The following is a 20,177-nucleotide window of genomic DNA, read 5'->3' as shown; positions in this document are numbered from 1 at the left end:
ATTTAACAATAGTACAGAGTAAATGCAATTTCCTTAAAAACAACACTTATATGGGCTTGTGTTTCAATGAGATCTTTGCTGTGAAATCAGGAAATACCTCTCACGACAGCCTCCTGATGCCTCTCTGATCAGATGCCTAAGTAAGCACATGTCTTATTCAGAGGTCATTTAAGATGTTCGGTGGGTGGCAAGGCTGTTGATGACCCTTTTTTTTGGCATAGAAGCAGCGGAAAACCCTGACTGCCCATCAGCCAACTTCAAAGACCCAGTCAGTAATCTGAAACAGGTCCCAGAATGATGGCAAACAACACGCCTGGTTGTTATTTGTGGGTTTGGCTCACAAGCTGCATGTGAAACCTGTCACTGAGGATAAACCCACAGATCTGCACTGAGTTACTGCCCAGTAACACACTCTACCTAGTAAAACCTTGGGTGTGTGGATATGGCCCATAAAGCAAGAGTCCTTAGAAAGCTGTGGCAGGAATCTTTATCTTTTTTAAGCTTACACCAAAATCAGTTTAATTTTATGAGCCTGGTGACTGGTAGCTATGTACTGGGAAACAGGAAGTGATGTGTTTTGCATTTCCAGTTTATTTGGATCTCATCATAAACATGCATGGTGAACTAGTAGAAGTGAATACCCACCAGCACAACTGATACAATGAATTACACAGGTTAAATTAATGAAAAATAAAACTTTTAGACATATATTTCTATTATAATAGAACAGAAAAGCAAGAAGTAAGAAGGATTATTATAAGGATCACAATAGCTGATCATTGTAACTCAGGGATTTACTGCATACAGGATGTGCATTTTGCTTCACTGTATTCTTTCAAAAAAGTACAAGTTGAGAAATATGTGGATGCTTAGGAAAATTTTCCCCTAACAGGCATGTGAAAGGGCACATACTGTATCAAGCATAGGTGCCAAATGATTTTTATTACTGGGGGTTCCTGGAGATATATGAATCAGCTAAGTTTAACAGGTTACCAGACTACCACCAACTGAGTCAAATCAATACCAAAGAAAACATGTAAAATGGAAAAAAAGAGACAAGATTTAGTGGGTTTCACTAAACATTAGTAGACCTGGCTGTACACACACACACACACACACACACACACACACAGACTCATCATGGACTCATGCATAATTATTTTATTTGTTGTGGGGACTTTACTTCCATTGATTTGGAGACTTACCCTAACTTTAAATCAATTCATCTCTCTAAACTTCTGTGATTTACATGAAGTGAGACCAGGATCTTGTCCTCATAATGAATTCCAAGTGTTCATAATGTGAGTTTGTAAGCAGGTTTTGGTCCATACAATGTGAGTAATACCAGGCACACCCATCCTTACACACACACAAGTGACAAAGACCAATCATCCGTAAACCCAGACACCATTTTGACTTCAATCACTGCAGCTGACAGGTGAGCACATTTGCCACCACTGTCTAAAGTTAAATAAAATATATATGTTTTCAACCAGTCTGGTTGAAAAATAATTTTCCTAGGGCTTTTAGATTGGACATCCAGTTCACAAGGTGATGTTAAGGACACATGAGCGCCATAGTGTTCATAGTTCATAGAGTCCATTTATTGTTACTGAACATACAAATCTTTACATTTCAGGATTTAGTAATGTCCTAATACTGCTGGGTGCTGTAGGCCTTATTTTTCTCCTTATTTTTCTCCTTATTTTTCTTTTACTGCAAATGTTGCAGTAAAAGGAGAAAATTGTGCATTTGTTTAGGACTAAAGCAAACGTGCATGTTTGTGTTCCAGCTTATGAACGAACATGTGTTTTAATACTTTCTGTCACATGGATCATAAGCAGGCTCAATTCCAAAACTACTTAATTTGAAAAAAAGAAAAACATTTTTGTTATTTCAGGGATGCATGTCCCTGTCACTGTTCTATTTTCTGCTTTTTCACTTAGTGCAGCCAGAGTAAGCTTTAATCAGCTAAATCATCAGAATTTTTTATTGACAGTGTCGAAGGTAATTGTACTGTAACTCAAAACATCTCTGATTAGGTCTCCTTGTCATTCCTGCAGACTCACTGTCTTCTGACTAGAAACTGCATCCTCAGCCAGGGTCAGTGGAAAGCTTCCAAAGCTCTCTGGCCACGCAGTCTCCCTGACATCGCTTGTGTTTGGACAGTGGCACGTTGATGAATGGCCAGATGGTTACAGGTTAGTGTGAGTGAACATATTTGGGCACCAAAGGTGGGAGGAATGTAGTTTAACGCCAAAGCGAGGTTCTAAAAGAGATGGGGCCCAATTGATATCTAACACATTTACACAGTAACCACATGTCTCAAGGTCGGACAGACTGGAGGAGAAGGCATAAGAAAGTCAAGTGAAGTAAATGTGCTATATCATTGCTCCATTCATGCCATGTTCAATCCACCTAAGTTTTGTCCCATAGTACATCCTTGATGTACAAGTTTCTAGGTTAATATGTAAAAAATCAACAGTAACTGCTCGCAGAACAAGGCACAACACATTTAACCATTATCTGTCCCTAGCCTTAACAAACAAGCATATTTTTGTTTCAGAAACCTGCTTAAATTTAAGTCCATCCAACCAGATCTTTTCCCTGCCTGTTACATAATTTACAGCAGTATAGCACTCCCTTCATTGGAAAGAACATGGGTCCATCTTTGGGCAACTTTCTTACAGTGATATTCTGAAAATCGTTCATGCTTTTAGACAGTCATCATCACATTTAAATTATTGCAATTCATTTTATTCAGGACTGAGTGAAAAAAGACTATTCTACACCTTTAGCTTGAACAAAATGTAGTTGCTTGACTTTCATGTCAAATCATGTTGATTTATCTTGCTGTTTGGCATCTTTCTTATTGAGGTACATTTATTTTTGACATAGGACACATGAGTGTAAAAAATGTTTTTTAAGTTCATATTTCAAGGCATAGGAATGTCTGCTCAGAGACATGAAATGTGGTTGAAAGCACCTAAAAGAAGCAGCATGTTTGGCCTTGCGTTAATATTATTATCATTATATTATTTCCAGATATTTTGAACTGCCTCTGGTAATAGTTTGATTCATATTTAAATACTACGTACAGCATTTGTATGTTTTCTGATTAAATGTGTTTATATACTTATTGAACTGATACACTTTCAGTACAATAAATGCTTTTCAATAAATATTTTTCACCAGAATAAAATATATTCCATCATTGCCAGAAGAGAACAGAGTTGCAACCTATACCAACCTATAAGTCATTAGACATTTGTCTGTAGGACATGATTCAGTTAAAAGGCTATTTCAGAATTCATCAGTGTAGGTAGATGAGTGGAGCCCCACTCATCCCTGCACCCCAAATAAGCATGTGAGGGATGAGGAGGGGGTCGGAAGGAGCGGATTCGCAAGGTGATGCAAAGCATTCCTCACATTTCCCAATTCCTCAGATCCCCTCAGGAAGGCACAGTTAAGATGTATTTGCTCAGTAGGCTGGAATATCAACAACATTACCCATCAGCACCATAGCACTCTCCCTGTTAGTGACAAGCCTGAGGTAACAAAATGTGCTTGTAAACCATTAAAGATGACAGTGTTGAAACAAGAACCCATATGTGTTCAGTAATTGCAGTTCATTTTATTAACATGCTTTTTTAGAAAAATAAAAATAAAATTCCTCATTCATCCAAATCAAGGCAACATGACAATTTGAATAGTTATGCCTTCTGACACTCACAGCGCATGTTATTGTTAGGAACAAATTGTGGAAAACATGTACAGTGGCTTAAAACATGAGACATGACATTTTATAGTATATCATTTAACCGACAAAACTGTCTAAACAGGACATGAGATGCAACCTTGTCTCCTAGAAATTAAGTTAATAGACAACTAAAACCATAACAGAAGGCTTTGTAGGAAACATAATTGCTGGATGGAGTATGTTTAAAACAATGCTTGAGGACTACATTTTTGGCTATCCAGTAGTGACAGGGGTGGATGGTGGGCGTACAACAACTGCACGAATATGGGGTTGGCATCCAGAGTCCGGCCTGTGGTTTAGGCACTTTCGTTATGTTGGTCCTTGAGCCACATCAACCAAGCAACCAAGCTTGTGCTATAGTGCTTTCTTTAAAGGTCTAGAAAAAGTCATTTGTAGTTACAAAACACTAAATTCACATCATCCTGACATCGCATGGCATCCAATGCTCATGAGTTTTAATTTTCAACTATGTTCTGCATGGACTGAAGAGAATAAATGTTTATGCAAAGAAAAAAATCGATGTAGTTTTCCAGCACCAACAAGACCATAAATCAGCTGTACAGGAAGGTGAGTGAATAAAGGGGATGAGAAGGAGCAATGTGGGGAGGAGGAGGTAGAAGACTCATAGAAATCAATTTTCACACATTACAAGTATTAGTTTATTGAGAGGTGAAAGATGGACTGAATCCTAGATGGCGAAGAGAGATGTAACAGTAAAATAGCTTCTCCACTGATGAGCGCCCTGTGAAGTGATGATCTTTAAAGATTTACACTGAATGTCTCCATCATTATACTTGACTGTGAGCATAAAGAAGTCTTCAAATGAATAACATTCCCTAATGTTGTATTTGCATTACATAAGTAAGCAATGTATAATGCCAAACTGTATTGTAAAACTGAAATGACAATAAAGTCCCTTATCTCTTCTTATCTTATCCTATAGAAATATATTTATCAAAAAATATGAACATTTTGGCAATCTGTACAGTTTTATACCAATTATTTTTCAATACAAAAACAATTCAGCTCTACTTATTAGTAATACATGTTAAATGGCCATGTCAAGCTCTATGCACAGATTGTAATATCATTGTGTTGTTATATAATTTCAAGATGTCATGTTGCCATCCACAAAACTGATTTATATTTTTTGTAAACAACAGAATTTACTACCTGATTAGTGACCACATTTACTACAAAAAATTGTTTGAATTCTTGGTTAATCCCTGTGATGGACTGGTGACCTGTCCAGGGTGTACCCCTGCCTTTCACCCAAAGAGAGCTGGGATAGGCTCCAGCAGATCCCTGGGACCCTGGTTAAGGAAAAGTGGGTATAGATGATGGATGGATGGATGGATGGATGGATGGATGGATGGATGGATGGATGGATGGATGGATGGATGGATGAATGGATGGATGGATGGATGGATGGATGGTTAAGTACTTGTAATCACAGCATTTTACTTTTATTTGATAAAATAAGTAAAGAGAATGAGCTGAGGATAAAATTCAACAAATGGTCAGACTCTTCATGTCTTGTGACATCAGCCAAACTACCCTGAAACCAGGTTGACAGCACAATTATAACAGTGGTCCACTATTTATTTAATGCATATATTATTATATTATATTATATTATATTATATTATATTATATTATATTATATTATATTATATTATATTATATTATATTATATTATATTATATTATATTATATTATATTATATTATATTATATTATATTACACAGACAGCACATTCTTAAATCTCAGTGCTCCATATATTATCAATACTCAATTTTAAGTTTTAATATAAAACAGCAATTTTACACCCAAACGTTTAAACAATCAGCCTTTGAACAGACTCCTCTGTTTGAGGAGACTAATATTATTTTGTCCACCCTATTTATATCAGACAGGCAAGGCTAAATAACAGAATCATCTCTGTATAATGCTGTATAGTTCAATGGCAACATAAACTACAGTTTACAGAATAATCATACAGCTGAATCAACAATTGAGCTGAGTATTCTCCTTTTGCCTTTTTTTTAATACCGGAGAAAAATAACAGAAAACAGGGGGAAAGTCTTTAAGTAATGGACAGCTCTCTGCAGTTCACCTCCTATGTCACTGCTCTAAACCAAACACCAGTGCACTTTTCAGGATTATTTACAGAAGCTGGCAGGCTGTTGCTAATTTTCTGGAGTAGCCATTCACTGTGTGAAGAAGTCAATAGTTTTAGGAAATGTTGATTTTACTAATTTGCTCAAAACCTAGATAACTTCCTGGTCATCATCTCAAACACGCAGCTGGGTCCGAATCTTGATAATGGTGTACCATTAGCCTTTCAAACAAACAGTATAGAATGACTAGAAGTTTTTTAAAACAGACCTACATTATTTAAAAATAAATGTGTATGTATGATAAATCAAAGTGTCAAATATAAAGCAACCTGCATGTGATCATCAAGGCGAATGGGCCCAGATAACACATACTGTACTTGAAATACTGTAGTTAGGAAATGAGAGTTTCAATTAAGAAGATGTGTTTTCCTTTTTGTCAGCACGAAGAGCTGGGGGGATGAAAAGCCCATTAAAGTGCGCCTGAAATTGAGCAGCCACTATATTTCACCCCACCGACATGCTGACAATATTCTCTCAGCCTGTTGATTTGAATTGTGTGAATATTTATGTCCAGAGGTGTTTGCCTGTTCTAACGTCTGCACTTTTCAAGTAGACAAAGCGGACAGTTACTGTCTGCTCTAAGTGACCATATATTAACAGGGCATGTTCTGCTAGAGGAAGCATTAAGGGCTCCTCATTATTTAATCATGCACTGTTTCACACTGTGGGCTTGTTGCAGGAGGCTGGACTACACTGGGTTGGTGGTAAACTGCATGTGTCATGTAAGTTCAGTACACACACAGTGTCCATTTATCAAAGATTTAAAGCAAACACATCACAGCCAGGTGATGTCATGGTAAGAAACACTGATCACAATCAATGTCAACAGGCTTTCTTGCTTTTGAAAGAGAAATCAATTTGAAAGTTACTGTGTGCCACTATAGCAAAAAATGGCCATAAAGATCTGATGCTTCGTGTTTACCATCCAGTGCATCCACACCTCTATCGTAATAGCTTATGCTTATGCTTATAGCTTTGCTTACTAGCTTTTTACTCTTTCAAAAACATCTCACAGCCTGACTGCCCTCACCGTATTATGTGTAACTAATCACGACTATAATCTATAATTTATGTCACAAGTGTGTGTATATTTTTATATGGTCACAAGCAAATAATAATGCTTTCTTCCTTTCATCAAAAAATAAAGCTGGAATGATGCATATGACTCAGGACATAAGTACTCATAATAGATTAAGTGTAAACATGACCTGAAACTTCCACTGGTTCCTTCATTCTAACAGTCAGCCTTTGTCATACAGTCTGGGCTCATCGTGATTTTTATGCATGACCAGATTAACCTACCAATAGCTCCTAATGATGGGCCCTTATTAAAGGTTGCTCCAGTTGCTCATGTCCTGATGCAATATGTATAGTTTTTCTATGCTGAAGTACTACCTGGCATGCAACACAGAAGTACAAACCTCAAAGCTCTTACAACTAGAGTTTTAAAGAATCCTCAGAGAGTCACAGTGGGATTTTTGTTTTGTTTTGTTTTAAACTCCATGTGTTAGCTCGCAGTAACCTTTTCTTTACCTTGAAATATTCTTTCTATTTCTTCTGATCCAGACTTTAAATTGTCTTGTAGGTATGAATGCTTGTCTCTATTTGTCAGCTTTGTGATGGACTGGCAATCTGTCTAGGGTGTACAGCTGGGAACGACTCCTGCTCCTCACAACTCTCAAGAGGCTAAGCAGTGTAGATAATCAATGGATAGATGAATTCCCCCTGAATGTAGCCTTATCAGTGGCTAGTGTTAGCAAGTGAGGTAGGCTACTACCCACCCTCCTGCAGCCATCACAAATAAGTATTACTACATCTCAGACATCTCACTGTGAAAGCACTGTGACCTTTTTAGGGGTTCAGAGATTTTCACGCAGGAACTGTATTCAATAAAAACCAGGTAATAAATGAGGATCTTGGATCAGTCACCTACTTTATCTATTATGTATGTCATTCTTTCCAGTGTCATGACAGATAGAAGAATTTTGACACAACATAGATACTACTGTATTTTTTTCATATGGTAAACAATAACAAATTGGCTATACCATATTGTTTTGCTGAGCCATCGTTGATTTCCAAACCTGTACAACTCACATGGACTGTTCTGCAGAAATCAAATAGCATCTGGCTGTTTAAAACTGATGTGTCCTCTTTCCCTGGGAAACTTTCAGTCCCAATTGTCTAGGCTAGAACAGGTGTGGATGGCTTTAATAAAGATGAGCACTGAATCTGACTGTGACCAACAGATATTAAAATACCTCTTGACCTTGTGAACAGGGATTACAGTGCAAGTCTGCCACAGCGGGAAGCAACTGCGCACAGCATGCCCTGTGATCTACTCCTCTCAGGAAGCTGAGGCAGAATTTATGGCTCCACAGACAGCCCCACGCTGATGTGCCAGTCTCCACATCGGATTACGGGATACACAAATGGTGATGTGTGGGTGTCAGGAGAGGTGCTAGACGCTGATGTATCAGGTGTCACAGTTCAGCTGGAATCATGCAAGTGTATTAAATCCTCATATACAGGAAACACTTAGGACACCAAGTCACTGCTGGGTCATAAACGCCTTTATGTTTGCTCTTTTATTCCCACTCTGTCTCTTTGTTTGTCTCTGAGGAGCAATAGAATCAAACTTGACTGCATTACTGTAATTCCTTCCAAGATTCCAGCACAAGACTGGTGTCCACCATCACATGACAATACTTGTTTCTGTCCATCAATCGAACCAAGCACCATTTTTACATGACACAACAAGTTTTGGCAAAAAGCGGAGTTTAATGTAAATCACTGTGGATCCACATGCCACCATCAGTAGATGTTTTCTAATATGTATAGTCAAAGTCCAGATTTAAATCTGATTGAAATGCTGTGTCATGCTCGAAAACCCTCCAGTGTAGCTGAATTAAAACAATTCTGCAAAGAAGAATGGGCCAAAACAGCGATGTGACTCACCGTCAGTTATTGCAAACGCTTCATTGCAATTGTTGCTGCTAAGGGTGGCACAACCAGTTATTAGGTTTACAGAACAATTACTTTTTCACATAGCGCCAGGCAGGTCTGAACAGCTTCTTTCCCTTAAATGATGAAGTCATCTAAAAACTGCATTTTGTATTTACTCTGGTTATCTTTATGTAATATTAAAATTTGTTTGATGATCTGAACCATTTTAGTGTGGCAAATATGCAAAGAAAAAAAATCAGGAAGCGGGGAAATGCTTCTTCATAGCACTGTATATGTGATGTGTAATGTGAAAGGAGTCATTCTGTGCCACAAATTCACAGGGTTCTACTTTTACTGAGTTTTGAGGGTCTTTCCACATTGTTGCAAAGTCTGAGATGAGCATTTCCATAGAGGCTGACATCACTGGATCACACTAACTTGGATGTGGCCCAAGTGTTAATGAACCCAGTTTAAAATCTTAGATTTGATCCCTTTAAGTGCAATATGATTTCAATATAACAAAATCATTTAGACATGAGGCCCTGCTGCCAGAAGATGGAGCCGTTTTCTTCCAGATAACTCGAGACCCCCTGAGAGACAGAAAACTGCTGCCACTATGTGAGTCACCAACATACCAACAACCAATAATGTGGGTCATTGTGGGAACTGGGAATTTAAAGTGGTAATATTCAATTCAATTCAATTTTATTTGTATAGCGCCAAATCACAATACAAATCATCTCAAGGCACTTTACAAAAACTAAAACTAAAAACCCAACAATTCCCTTATGAGCAGCACTTGGCGACAGTGGAGAGGAAAAAACTCCCTTTAACGGAAGAAAAAAACCTCCAGCAGAACCGGGCTCAGTTTGGGCGGCCATCTGCCTCGACCGGTTGGGGTGAGTGGATAGAGCAGAGAGAAAAGAACAGCAACAATAAACAACAAATAGACACTGCAAGTTGGTGGGGCCAGTAACTGCACATCAGCGATATACAGCTCCAGGACCAGGGACACCTGCAGAAGGTACAGAGAGAGAGAGAACAGAGAGGGAGGGAGAGAGCACAAACTAGGGGAGAGAGAGAGCACAAGGTTAGTAACATTCAATGGTGGAATATACATGAGGTGGGAGAGAAGGGGGGGGGGGGGGGGGGGGGGGTTAAGGTAGGGGAGCTCAGTGCACCGATGGTCCTCGGGCAGTCTAGGCCTATAGCAGCATAACTAACTAAGGGATGGTTCAGGGTTGCCTGAAGCCAGCCCTAACTATATGCTTTGTCAAAGAGGAAGGTTTTAAGTCTAGCCTTAAAAGTACAGAGAGTGTACGGTGAGCGGGAATATGTGTTTTAGTATTTCCATAATGACTGAGCTTTATCAGTTACATTTTTTTTGGCTGATATACTGACAACAATGGCTTCAAACAAGTATCTAATGTGAACACTATACGTTTTTATGCATTAACATTAACTGTGTGCGGAGGCTTCTGTGCTTTACATTGAACCAGGGCTGTTGATTTTGGAAACACACAGGCCAGTTCTCTCTACCTCTGGAGCTAACTTTTTTGTTTTGTTCAGATTTATTGCTGTTAGTTGATGTAAGTAGGTCTATATAAGAAACGACTATAGGAACAACATATTTCTACACGTACTGCTTTTTAAAACTTTTCCTCCAGTACAGCATATAAGACACATTATCAGATTGGCTACAGTAAGGGCCTCTGCTTTACCATAAATTTAAAAGTGGTCACGTGCATTGTCACCTCGACCGACTACACCATTAACGAAGCTGGTCGAGGCTTTTTGTAGCATCAATAAGAGTATCGAATTAATAAACAAAGAGTATAATCAACAACAATAAAAATAAAACATCCTGAAGTGGGTTAATGCGCATGATGATATGTAACGATTGCTTCATTAAATCAAGTTAGTACATGGTGTTTACTTAACTCAAAGGTAGGCATGTCTTTTCTGTCACTGGTCGCATTAAATAACGTTTTAATTTGGAAAGTACTCACCGGAAATACGGAAATCACGTGACTAGTTTTAACCGACAGTGTAAATATGGGTGTTGCAGTAACTAAATCAAATCAGAGTAGATTGAGAAGTTTCTCCGTTTTGTGTTCAATGTCTCCTTTTAAAAACGTCCCCCAATTAGCATGTTTGTTTGTTACAGTTTTTATTTTGATGAGCCAGGCATTGGCAGACAAACAGGAGGTTGTAGAGGAGTTTCTGAAGCGGGAATATTCCCTGGCAAAACCATATCGGGGTAAGTTAACCAGCCTAGTTAAGTTAGTCAACTCGCGGTTACGCTAATTTGAGCTAACAAGTGTAGCTAACTGACCTATATTAAGTTAACTTGAACCAACAATTCCTTAATTTGAAACCAATATTTGCTTGGCTTGCTTGCTGGATAGCCAATGCTGTGTTAATCTTAGCTGCTCAGGGTAATAGTCAAACAAGAGAGGAACTTTGTGCCCTGTGTCAACTGTGATTACACAGGTTAGCTAATGTCACAGTGCGGAGAACTATCGCTGCTATTGGCCCACAGACACATTAGTCAGCTGGTAATGTTAACTAAGGCTTGCTTATACCACAGACTGTAAATGGGCGGAAAATACCACAACCTGAAACTTGCTTCATTGCAGTGTAGTTTAATATTTCCACGTTTTATTTCGGAGAAAACCATGTGACTGAAAGCGTCAGAAACGTAACCGGGGTCTTTGCAACTGAAGTATGACAGACCCATTCCTGGGATTAGGAAGAGACGCAAGGTCGTAAGCGTGAGAATATTTTATGTTCCCTATTTTACATTAACATAGGCTTTTAATGAAGCACTTCTTAACAAAATTATCTAAGGGTTAATGTTGTGCAGGCATCTGGGGCTTTTATTGCATACACTAAAGATGTTGTAATGCTTCAGGCCCAGTCTTTGGCGTCAAAGTTTCACAAGTGACCAGATGTCACAGAGCTTTGAATCGTTTTGGCAAAATAGAAAGAAAGCACCAAAATAAGACTTCAAGCCTGTCATAGTAATAATTTCTTTTTCAGTGAGGGCAAAGTTAGCTCTGATGGGCAGCCAGGCACATGCAAGGCTGTCTCACTGTAAGCATGAGATATGTCCCGAAGAGGCTTATGAGGATCTATTACATTAAACATATACGTTAATCTTGTTGTAATAACATATTTAATAATAAAGGTAAGTTACAGTACATCACCAGTCAATAATAATAACAGCACAGTTGTGACTGCCATGATCCTGTACCACCATCGAGGAGTTAAAGACAGCAAAATAATGGGGTACTGTTTTTGTGGCAGATTGCCTGTATGCCAAATTAACTGTACTAAGCTAATGTTTAAGCACAGTTGATGTGTATTTCAATTGTAAGAAAAATAAAATTAAAAAAGAATTTTGAGAGCAATTTGGACAATAAGTATCCTGTTCTGTTGTGACACCCTAAAGGTTACTGTGCATAATGAATAATGTTTCTGATTTGCAGGGTTGGGATTCTCTGGTTCTTCACAGTGGGATCTGATGGGAACTGCCGTGGTTACAACTGACTATGTGAGGCTGACCCCAGACCTGCAGAGCAGACAGGGAGCAGTGTGGAGTCGAATTGTAAGTTTTCTACAACGAACTTCAGAATCTACACATACTCCCTGGCCTGTGTTAATTGTCAGGGACCATAAGAAGTTTTTTCTTATATACTTTAACCTCTTGTATACTACCTTGCTCTCACATTGTTACTGTGAAAACCCTAGAAAATATCCCTTATCAGTGAAAATTACAGACTTGTACATGTTTACTGACACTAAAATTAGACTAATTCACTCTTTTTCAGAAGGATAGTGTGACCACATTGCACTGACAGATAGCATAGCAAAAGAATTACCAGCTTGTCTTCATTTCTGTTGGTTTGTAGCCTTTCTTCTTGCGGGACTGGGAGCTCAAGGTGCACTTTAAAATATATGGCCAGGGAAAGAAAAATTTCAACGGGGATGGACTTGCCATTTGGTTAACCAAAGATCGCATGAAGAATGGTAGGTAAAGACTCTGGCACAGCCACACCTAATGAAATTAATCTCAAAAGGTAACAACTCTAGTAGCACTTTAAGAACAGAATAAATTAGAACTATAGGTAGCAGAGTCTAACACGTCCTGTCCCATTTTCACATAATTGGTTAATTAATTTGTAAAATCTTATTTAATGCACCTTTTGGGAAATTGTTTAAGCTATTTTGCTGTCTCAGAGTCAGATGATATATGTGTTTAATCTCTGTACATGTTATGCAAGGTGATTCAGGAGGCCAGGGTGAGCACTTTCAGCTTTGATGCTGACCCTTCTTAAAACCACAATGTTTCAAATTAAGATATATTTAGAGCAACCTCATGAACGTCAGTTTAAAGCTACATGTTTGTTTCCAGTGCCCTATTTGGACTGAATTATTTTGCAAAGGGAATTAGGATGATTTCAGTATCACCAGCACTGTGCAGTGTAGAAACAGAAGATGTAGAACAGGCCCTTTCTAATCTAAAAGATTTCTTGTGAATGTTACTCAATACAGTGAAGGTAAACTAACAGATAAATGTTGTAAGCTCATCTGTGTCATGTCACAGGTGATTCTTCCTTTGGTGTGTCACAGTTGTATAATGCACCAGGTTGTATGTGTAATAAGCGTCTAATGTGTGTTCAAATATCCCATTGGAGCAGCAATTTTTATTACAAAGGAAGAGGTTAGATATTTTCATTATCCATAGGTTTGTAATTTTAAGTTGCCTAGCCATTATGTTGTCACTGTTTGTGAGAAATGACCTGATGTAACTCATTGATTCTATACAGGTCCTGTGTTTGGCAACATGAATGAGTTTACTGGACTTGGAATATTTGTGGACACATACCCCAATGATGACAAGAGTCACGATGTGAGTGACTGGTTCCATTTCAGGACTGTGATATTGTGTTGTGGTATTTCCATGTTTTCACCATTTCCTATACAGTCTATTCTGTGCTGCGTGTCTACATGTAAACTTCGTTCTGTTACCATGGGATCATCTTCTCAGCCTGACATACACACACACACACATAACAATGATGAGAGTGAATCAAAGTTTCGTTAGTTATTTACCTAAAATCAAAATCAGTCTCCTTTTCTGTTCAGTATTGGACAGTTCAGCCTTCCTGCTCTGGCTGCCATTTTTGCTCTCCCCCTTCAGCGGTTCACTGCCCTGACTGGTAGCTGTCCCCTGTGTCTCATACCAGGGGAAGAGAGCTCTCTTCTGCTCCTCGCCTTCTAAATACAAAACACTAATTTCCAGTTGTGCAACTCGCACGGCCACTCTCGCACCGAGACACACACACCCCAAGCAACCATCCTCAGGCCATCTAACCCCCATTCCCATCGCACAGATGGCCTCACTTCCACACTACAGATGATAAAGAAAATGTCAAAGGTGTTTTTGCCCCCAGAATCTATTACAGTTTCTGACCATAGTGCATTTATTTGGTTGATATGTACTAATGTGTCCTTCCTGCTGGTGATGAAAAGCCATTCAGCCAAATCTGACTATGTGCAGCCAGCCAATCTTAAGTGAACTTTGTTTACATTGTTTATATTGATGTCAAAAATGTGTCATATTTCTTTTTTACATCCCTTTTGAAAGTGCATTAGATATAACCTTTCAACATTCAAAACCACAGTGTATTGTTAATTATTGTCATTTGGTGTTATTGTGAATCTAAAAAGTGAACGAACAGTTGTTGATTGTGTGCGTCTTTGGTTCTGAAGATAAAGGTGTTTTATGTTTGGCTATTGTCCCTAATGTTTTCACAGAGGGCTTTTCCGTACATATCTGTAATGCTGGGGAATGGGACTCTGTCATATGATCATGATCATGATGGACGCTCCGCTGGACTTGGGGGTTGTACAGCTATGGCGCGTAATGCAATCTTCGACACGTTTCTGCTTGTTAGATACTCCAGAAACAGACTCACGGTATGAAAGTCTTAAATGAAGATGTGAATGACACTAAATTTACATTTGCTTTTTATTTGTCTTAAAATGCTACAGAGTATCACCGAAAATGTTGAGACAGGAGTTAAAAACTAGGATTATTAAGATGGTAGTAAATGTTAGAAAATCTCGTAGGATTCCTATTGACAGTTCTGAAATAATTAATAGACAAAAAATTGAAGAAGGTTTATGTTATTCATTTGTCTGCCCTCCAGCTCATGGTGGACGTAGAAGGAAAGCAGGAATGGAAAGAGTGTGCTGACATCTCAGGACTACGACTACCTACAGGCTACTTCTTTGGTGCCTCCTCTGCCACTGGAGACCTGTCAGGTATGAAATCTTAGCAGGCACTGGGACCCTCTGTTTAATGTGAAAAAGTGAAGTGAAAGTGACTTATATGGCCAAGTATAGTGACCCATACTCGGAATTTGTGCTCTGCATTTAACCCATCACAAAGTGCACACACACAGTAGTGAACACACACACAGAGCAGTGTGCAGCCAATGCTGCGGCGCCCGGGGAGCAGTTGGGGGTCTGGTCCCTTGCTCAAGGGTCTCACCTCAGTCGTGGTATTGAAGGTGGACAGGGCACTGGCTATTCACTCTGAGCCACCTGCAATTTTCAGGTTATAAGTCTGACTCCCTAGCCATTAGGCCACGACTACCAAATTAAACTTTACATCTTAAAGAACACTGGGTCACACAAACAAAACATTTACATTAGGAAATGACTGATTGAGTCCACAGACACTAAAATTACAAAGGAAACACTGAAGGGGCACAAGTGGTTTGTATGAGCTCTTTTTTTGAAGTCTTAATTACGGGCTTGAGCTTGTTTCTCTAGATAACCACGACATCATCTCCATGAAGCTGTACCAACTGACACTAGAGAGGACTCCAGAGGAGGAGGAAGACGAGGAGGTCACCATACCCAGAGTTGACCACATGGAACAGTTTGAAGGTAGATGTATTAAGGCTATCTCCACACAATGCATTAAGTCCTTTTATGGGATACTCAGTAGGTGGGGGATATTTTAAATTTAGTCAGTGATTCCTGAATTTCCTCTCAGGGAATAACACAATCTTACATCATTGTAGTAATTCACAATCTGTAGAGCATGTTTTTCTTATTTAATCTTATTTTTATAACATTACTGTAAGATTTGGCAAAATAATTTTGTTGCCAAGTAGCTGTTCTGGAGGTTTAACTTCAGCTCACAGTCTTCCTCAGCAGATGGACTCTGCCTGCTTGTTAGAGAATCCCAGCTGTTTTGATTTCTGTTTCTGCCTGAGCCAGCTGTGAAGTTCACATTTGTTTCAAATGTTGCAAAATCTTAATTGTACAAAAATTAATGACAGTGGTTTTTTTCCCATCTGATTTTGGCACACATTACATCCATTGAGAAGAGCTTAGATAAAAATGCAAATACAGAAAGTACAGTTAATGTATGTCATCATTGCCAATGAGAAGCTGAATAATTAATGTTAATTAAAACTGTAATGTTTATTTGTCATAGTGGCTAAAAACACTGCTGTAGTTGGGTATAACAAAGACTTAATTAAAACTAAGAAAAAAATAAACCACATATCATGATGGCAGCAAGTATTTTAATTTCCCTTGTATTCGGTGATTGTAATTCTTCAGTTTTTCCTGGCTCAAAATGATACCATCAGTACCTCCGACACTTTTTACAGGCCAACATATTTTAGGAGCTTTATTAAGTAACTGAAGAAAAGTGATGTCAAAATGAAATAAATGTGGACTTTGCATTAATACACTTTGGAGAAGGTTCTCAATACCACAGAATTTTGTTTTGAAGCTAAATAATACAACCTCTTAAACTATTATACTACTATAATCCTTTTGCTTTGCAGTGAATGTCCAGGATGAAGAGATGAGTGGAGTCCAGTTCTTCTTCACCCTCCTCTTCTCTATCCTGGGCGTGGGTGTGCTGGCAGTGGTAGGGCTGATGGTTTACGGCCGCTGGAAGGAAAACAGACGTAAACGCTTCTATTGACCAGTTGATTGACATAGGTTTTCAGAATGTATGTTTCTTAATCAACATACATCACAACAGTGCAATGACTGCCATAGCTTTACTGAAACCACACAATTGAATGACGTGAATGAATAGCCTCAATGGTCTGAAGCCAAAAGATAAGACAACATAAGCAGCCAATATGAGCAAGTATAGAGACGAGATCATGAACAAGTGAGGAAGCTGTGAAATGTTCTTTTTTTATCGTCATGGAACATTGATGAAATAAAGCAGGATTTTGACTTTTTGTGTTAAAATATGCTCACCTCAACGTAAAGTGTAGTGAGTTTGCAGCATACCATCCTAATAACTGACACACTGTAGATTTCAGACAAAACCTTTGGAATCAGTTGCAAAATCAGATGCTGTATGCAGTTTACTCAATGTCACAGGATTTTATGGTACTGAAGTTTAATTACCTCTTACTGCCACTTGATGCTGTCAGTGTGCAGCTTTAATCAGACTCAGAGAAGACCAGCTTGTGGATCTTCGCAGACTTCTCACTGCACTAAGGAAGTCAAACTGTACTGAGCTCCCTTACATTTGAGGGGTCTTATAAGCCAGACAAAGCTTACATGTAGGCCGACTTGTTAACTGTATGTGTGGTCTGACACAATACATTATGTTGATTCGTATTACCAGTGCTGTTTTAAGTGCCCAGCTAGGACCAACAGGGTCAAGCTCTTTAAGTTCAAGCCCTTTCTGAAGGTTGAGCTTCCCTTTCTATTTTTTGTTTGACAGTAATTATGATTTGACTTACTTCACTGATGTTATGGGCAGTCATGATAAGTACGTTTATCTAAAATCTGTTTCTGTGGTCCTCTAAATATCATTTCTGGCATCACCTTACACATTACCAAACTCTGTCTATTGTGCTGAATTTCACTGGACCACTGTCAGTCGAAACATTTAATGAACTAATTCATTTGTGCTTATGTGGTCGTAGACGTTTGCTGTAGCGTGTATTGTGAATTTAATGGCCATGTGCTGGATGATATACTCAAATGTGAGTCTGACTGTAAAGTATGAATGCTGCCTACTGTTTAGTTGTGAAACCTATAATAGACTTCAGCTTTTAAAAATCTTCCAACCTACAAGTTAGTGCCTTACCTCAGTGGATGTGGCGGTGTCACATTTGTTCACAGCCGCTCTAGATGGTCTGGTTACATTCTAGCCAGAAAATGATAACATAGTATCCTCCAGAAAGCAACACATGTGAAATACACTACTCCACATTTAATTCAAAATTACAGACACTTTGATGTTCATGTGGATGAGCTATTCTGTCAGTTTTTTGTCCTTCTTTCACTGCTCTGTCAATCTGCTTCACAGCAGAGATACGCCAGAAAAACTTAACTACAGTTCAGATTGGAAGCCAGACTGCCAGAAATCTGATTACTGAGGTGAAAGGAGTGCTCCATCGTATCTGATTCATGGTTCGCTCTTGAATTTATATGTATGGCTCTATTTAATGTCTGTTGGTGTGATTTCATATTCAAAGAGGAACCTAACATGAATTTACAATTTGACTTGGTAAATTATCAATTTCATTTACTGTCATTTTATTTTACTGTCTATAGAGCATGGTCCCATTCTGTTGGTCCTGGTACCCCCAACACACACACACACACACACACACACATATGTAAACACCGTTCTGTGGTTTGCGTGTCAGTTATGATATAGCATTAAAATGTGTGAAAGGGCTGAAGAGTGTTGGTTTAGACGGGGAGAGATAGAGGAGTACTGAAGAAACAATCTGACAGAACTGTGAGGGGGTGTGGCAGGGCTGTGTGTCAGTTTCCAAATGCTTTCTGTTTTTTAATTTGAGCGTATGTTGAAACAGTGTGAACTTACACTTTTGTGATACATTTCATTTGTAACTTTGTTATGTACATACAATAAGACCGTGAAGGAATGCTAGTATTCTGAGATAGAGAGGTGACAGAGTTGCATCCATTGGATGCGAGGGCTTATTAAAATAAGCCTTTTTCACGGCAGACATTTTGACTTGGCATCGCCAGTAACATTAAAGAAGACTGTGTTCTATTCAGTGGAGCAGGTAAACTGATTGTCACATTTAGCCAACATGAACAATATCTGAGACTAGGTTGAACCATATATGTTTTTCTCAATACTACCTTTGTTGGTATTGGCCTTTGCACTTATGTATGAATAGTTGTGTTGTCTTAGTTGAGTCTTGCAGAGATGGAAATTTCACCAAAAGTTAGATTACAGGTTTCCTTGCTGCAAATATAAACTAGAAGTTACATCAGCACTTCTCTGACTACTGGTCTCTCCTGAGTGGCTTTTTTTTTTTTTTTTTTTTAAACAAGCCTCATGCTCACATCAGGAGGGGGGAAAAATCCTGAAGCCGTAACTGCACCACCAATTGATGAAAAACCACTATCAAGTTTGATTTATGTGTTTATCTGTGTGTGTAATGCTTGCAGAAATACAGCAAGTATTCCATGAAAATCTCCCTACTTAGCTATGCACACAAGACAAAAAGCAGGTTACAATAAAGCAGCAGCACTTCTTTCATTCATTACTTTATCAACTAATGTCAGTAAGAGACCATTAGTCAAACAGCACTTAAAAACAAAATGATCTCTCTGGTCATTTTCAGCCTGTAAAGTAGCAGCTTCATACTAGTGAAACAGTGTGGCATTGCTTTTAGTAAATGACAATAAATCAGATGACATCTTCCTCCTTATTTTTAGGAGCATTAACTTTTCAGGGAGATTTTCATGTAGTTGTGTATTTTTGCAAAACATGTTTAGGTTTTCATAGCTTCTTTAAGCCATATTAAATATGTGATCATAATTAATTCTTTCTAAAACGTTTACTGTTATTTCTCATTTTCCCTGTCTCTGTGTTTTTAATTCATTATGTGTGTCAAGCTATTTGTCATAATAACTAAATTGACCAAGAGCCATCACTGAGGAGCACGGCCCTAGAGTTAATTTAAAGCAGATTCTGCTTTTAATTAAATAAGTCTGAATATTCATCTAATCTGAATCCGTGTCCGGAGTGAAGAGTTTATATTCTTTATGTTCCTGTTTTTGTTTTTCAGTAAAGTTTCCATGGTGATTTTTGTCATGTGGTTTCTTTCATTCTCTACTTTTGTGAATGGTTCATAAGAAATGTAATCCTAGATTCTAATGCACTTCCTCATCCAGGATTTTATCTTAAGACACTCATTGGTTTGTACTTAAGTCCTGAAAATTCACTGAAGATCTGAAATACA

At 38.4% G+C, this 20,177-nt stretch overlaps 1 protein-coding gene across 1 annotated transcript; it reads left to right on the top strand.

Moving 5' to 3' along the window:
- Positions 1 to 10,898: 10,898 nt before the first annotated feature.
- Positions 10,899 to 19,769, top strand: lman2lb (lectin, mannose-binding 2-like b). The gene is made up of 8 exons (XM_026322013.2): positions 10,899 to 11,146; positions 12,378 to 12,496; positions 12,801 to 12,918; positions 13,719 to 13,801; positions 14,710 to 14,871; positions 15,105 to 15,219; positions 15,733 to 15,849; positions 16,764 to 19,769. Exons 1-8 carry the CDS (start codon positions 10,942 to 10,944, stop codon positions 16,904 to 16,906), a joined length of 1,062 nt encoding a protein of 353 aa, XP_026177798.1. The 5' UTR covers positions 10,899 to 10,941; the 3' UTR covers positions 16,907 to 19,769.
- The last annotated feature ends 408 nt before the right edge of the window (positions 19,770 to 20,177 follow it).

Source organism: Mastacembelus armatus, chromosome 9 (genome assembly GCF_900324485.2).
Source record: "Mastacembelus armatus chromosome 9, fMasArm1.2, whole genome shotgun sequence".
Taxonomy (NCBI): Eukaryota; Metazoa; Chordata; class Actinopteri; order Synbranchiformes; family Mastacembelidae; genus Mastacembelus; species Mastacembelus armatus.
This window is presented reverse-complemented; position numbering and strand designations above follow the sequence as displayed.

Bases quoted from the DNA above. Each gene is read 5' to 3' on its own strand.
- lman2lb (XM_026322013.2), top strand. From the start codon at position 10,942: ATGGGTGTTGCAGTAACTAAATCAAATCAGAGTAGATTGAGAAGTTTC. The intron at 11,147-12,377 runs GTAAGTTAACCA...TCTGATTTGCAG, and splicing joins CCTGGCAAAACCATATCGGG to GGTTGGGATTCTCTGGTTCT. The intron at 15,850-16,763 runs GTAGATGTATTA...TTTGCTTTGCAG, and splicing joins CCACATGGAACAGTTTGAAG to TGAATGTCCAGGATGAAGAG.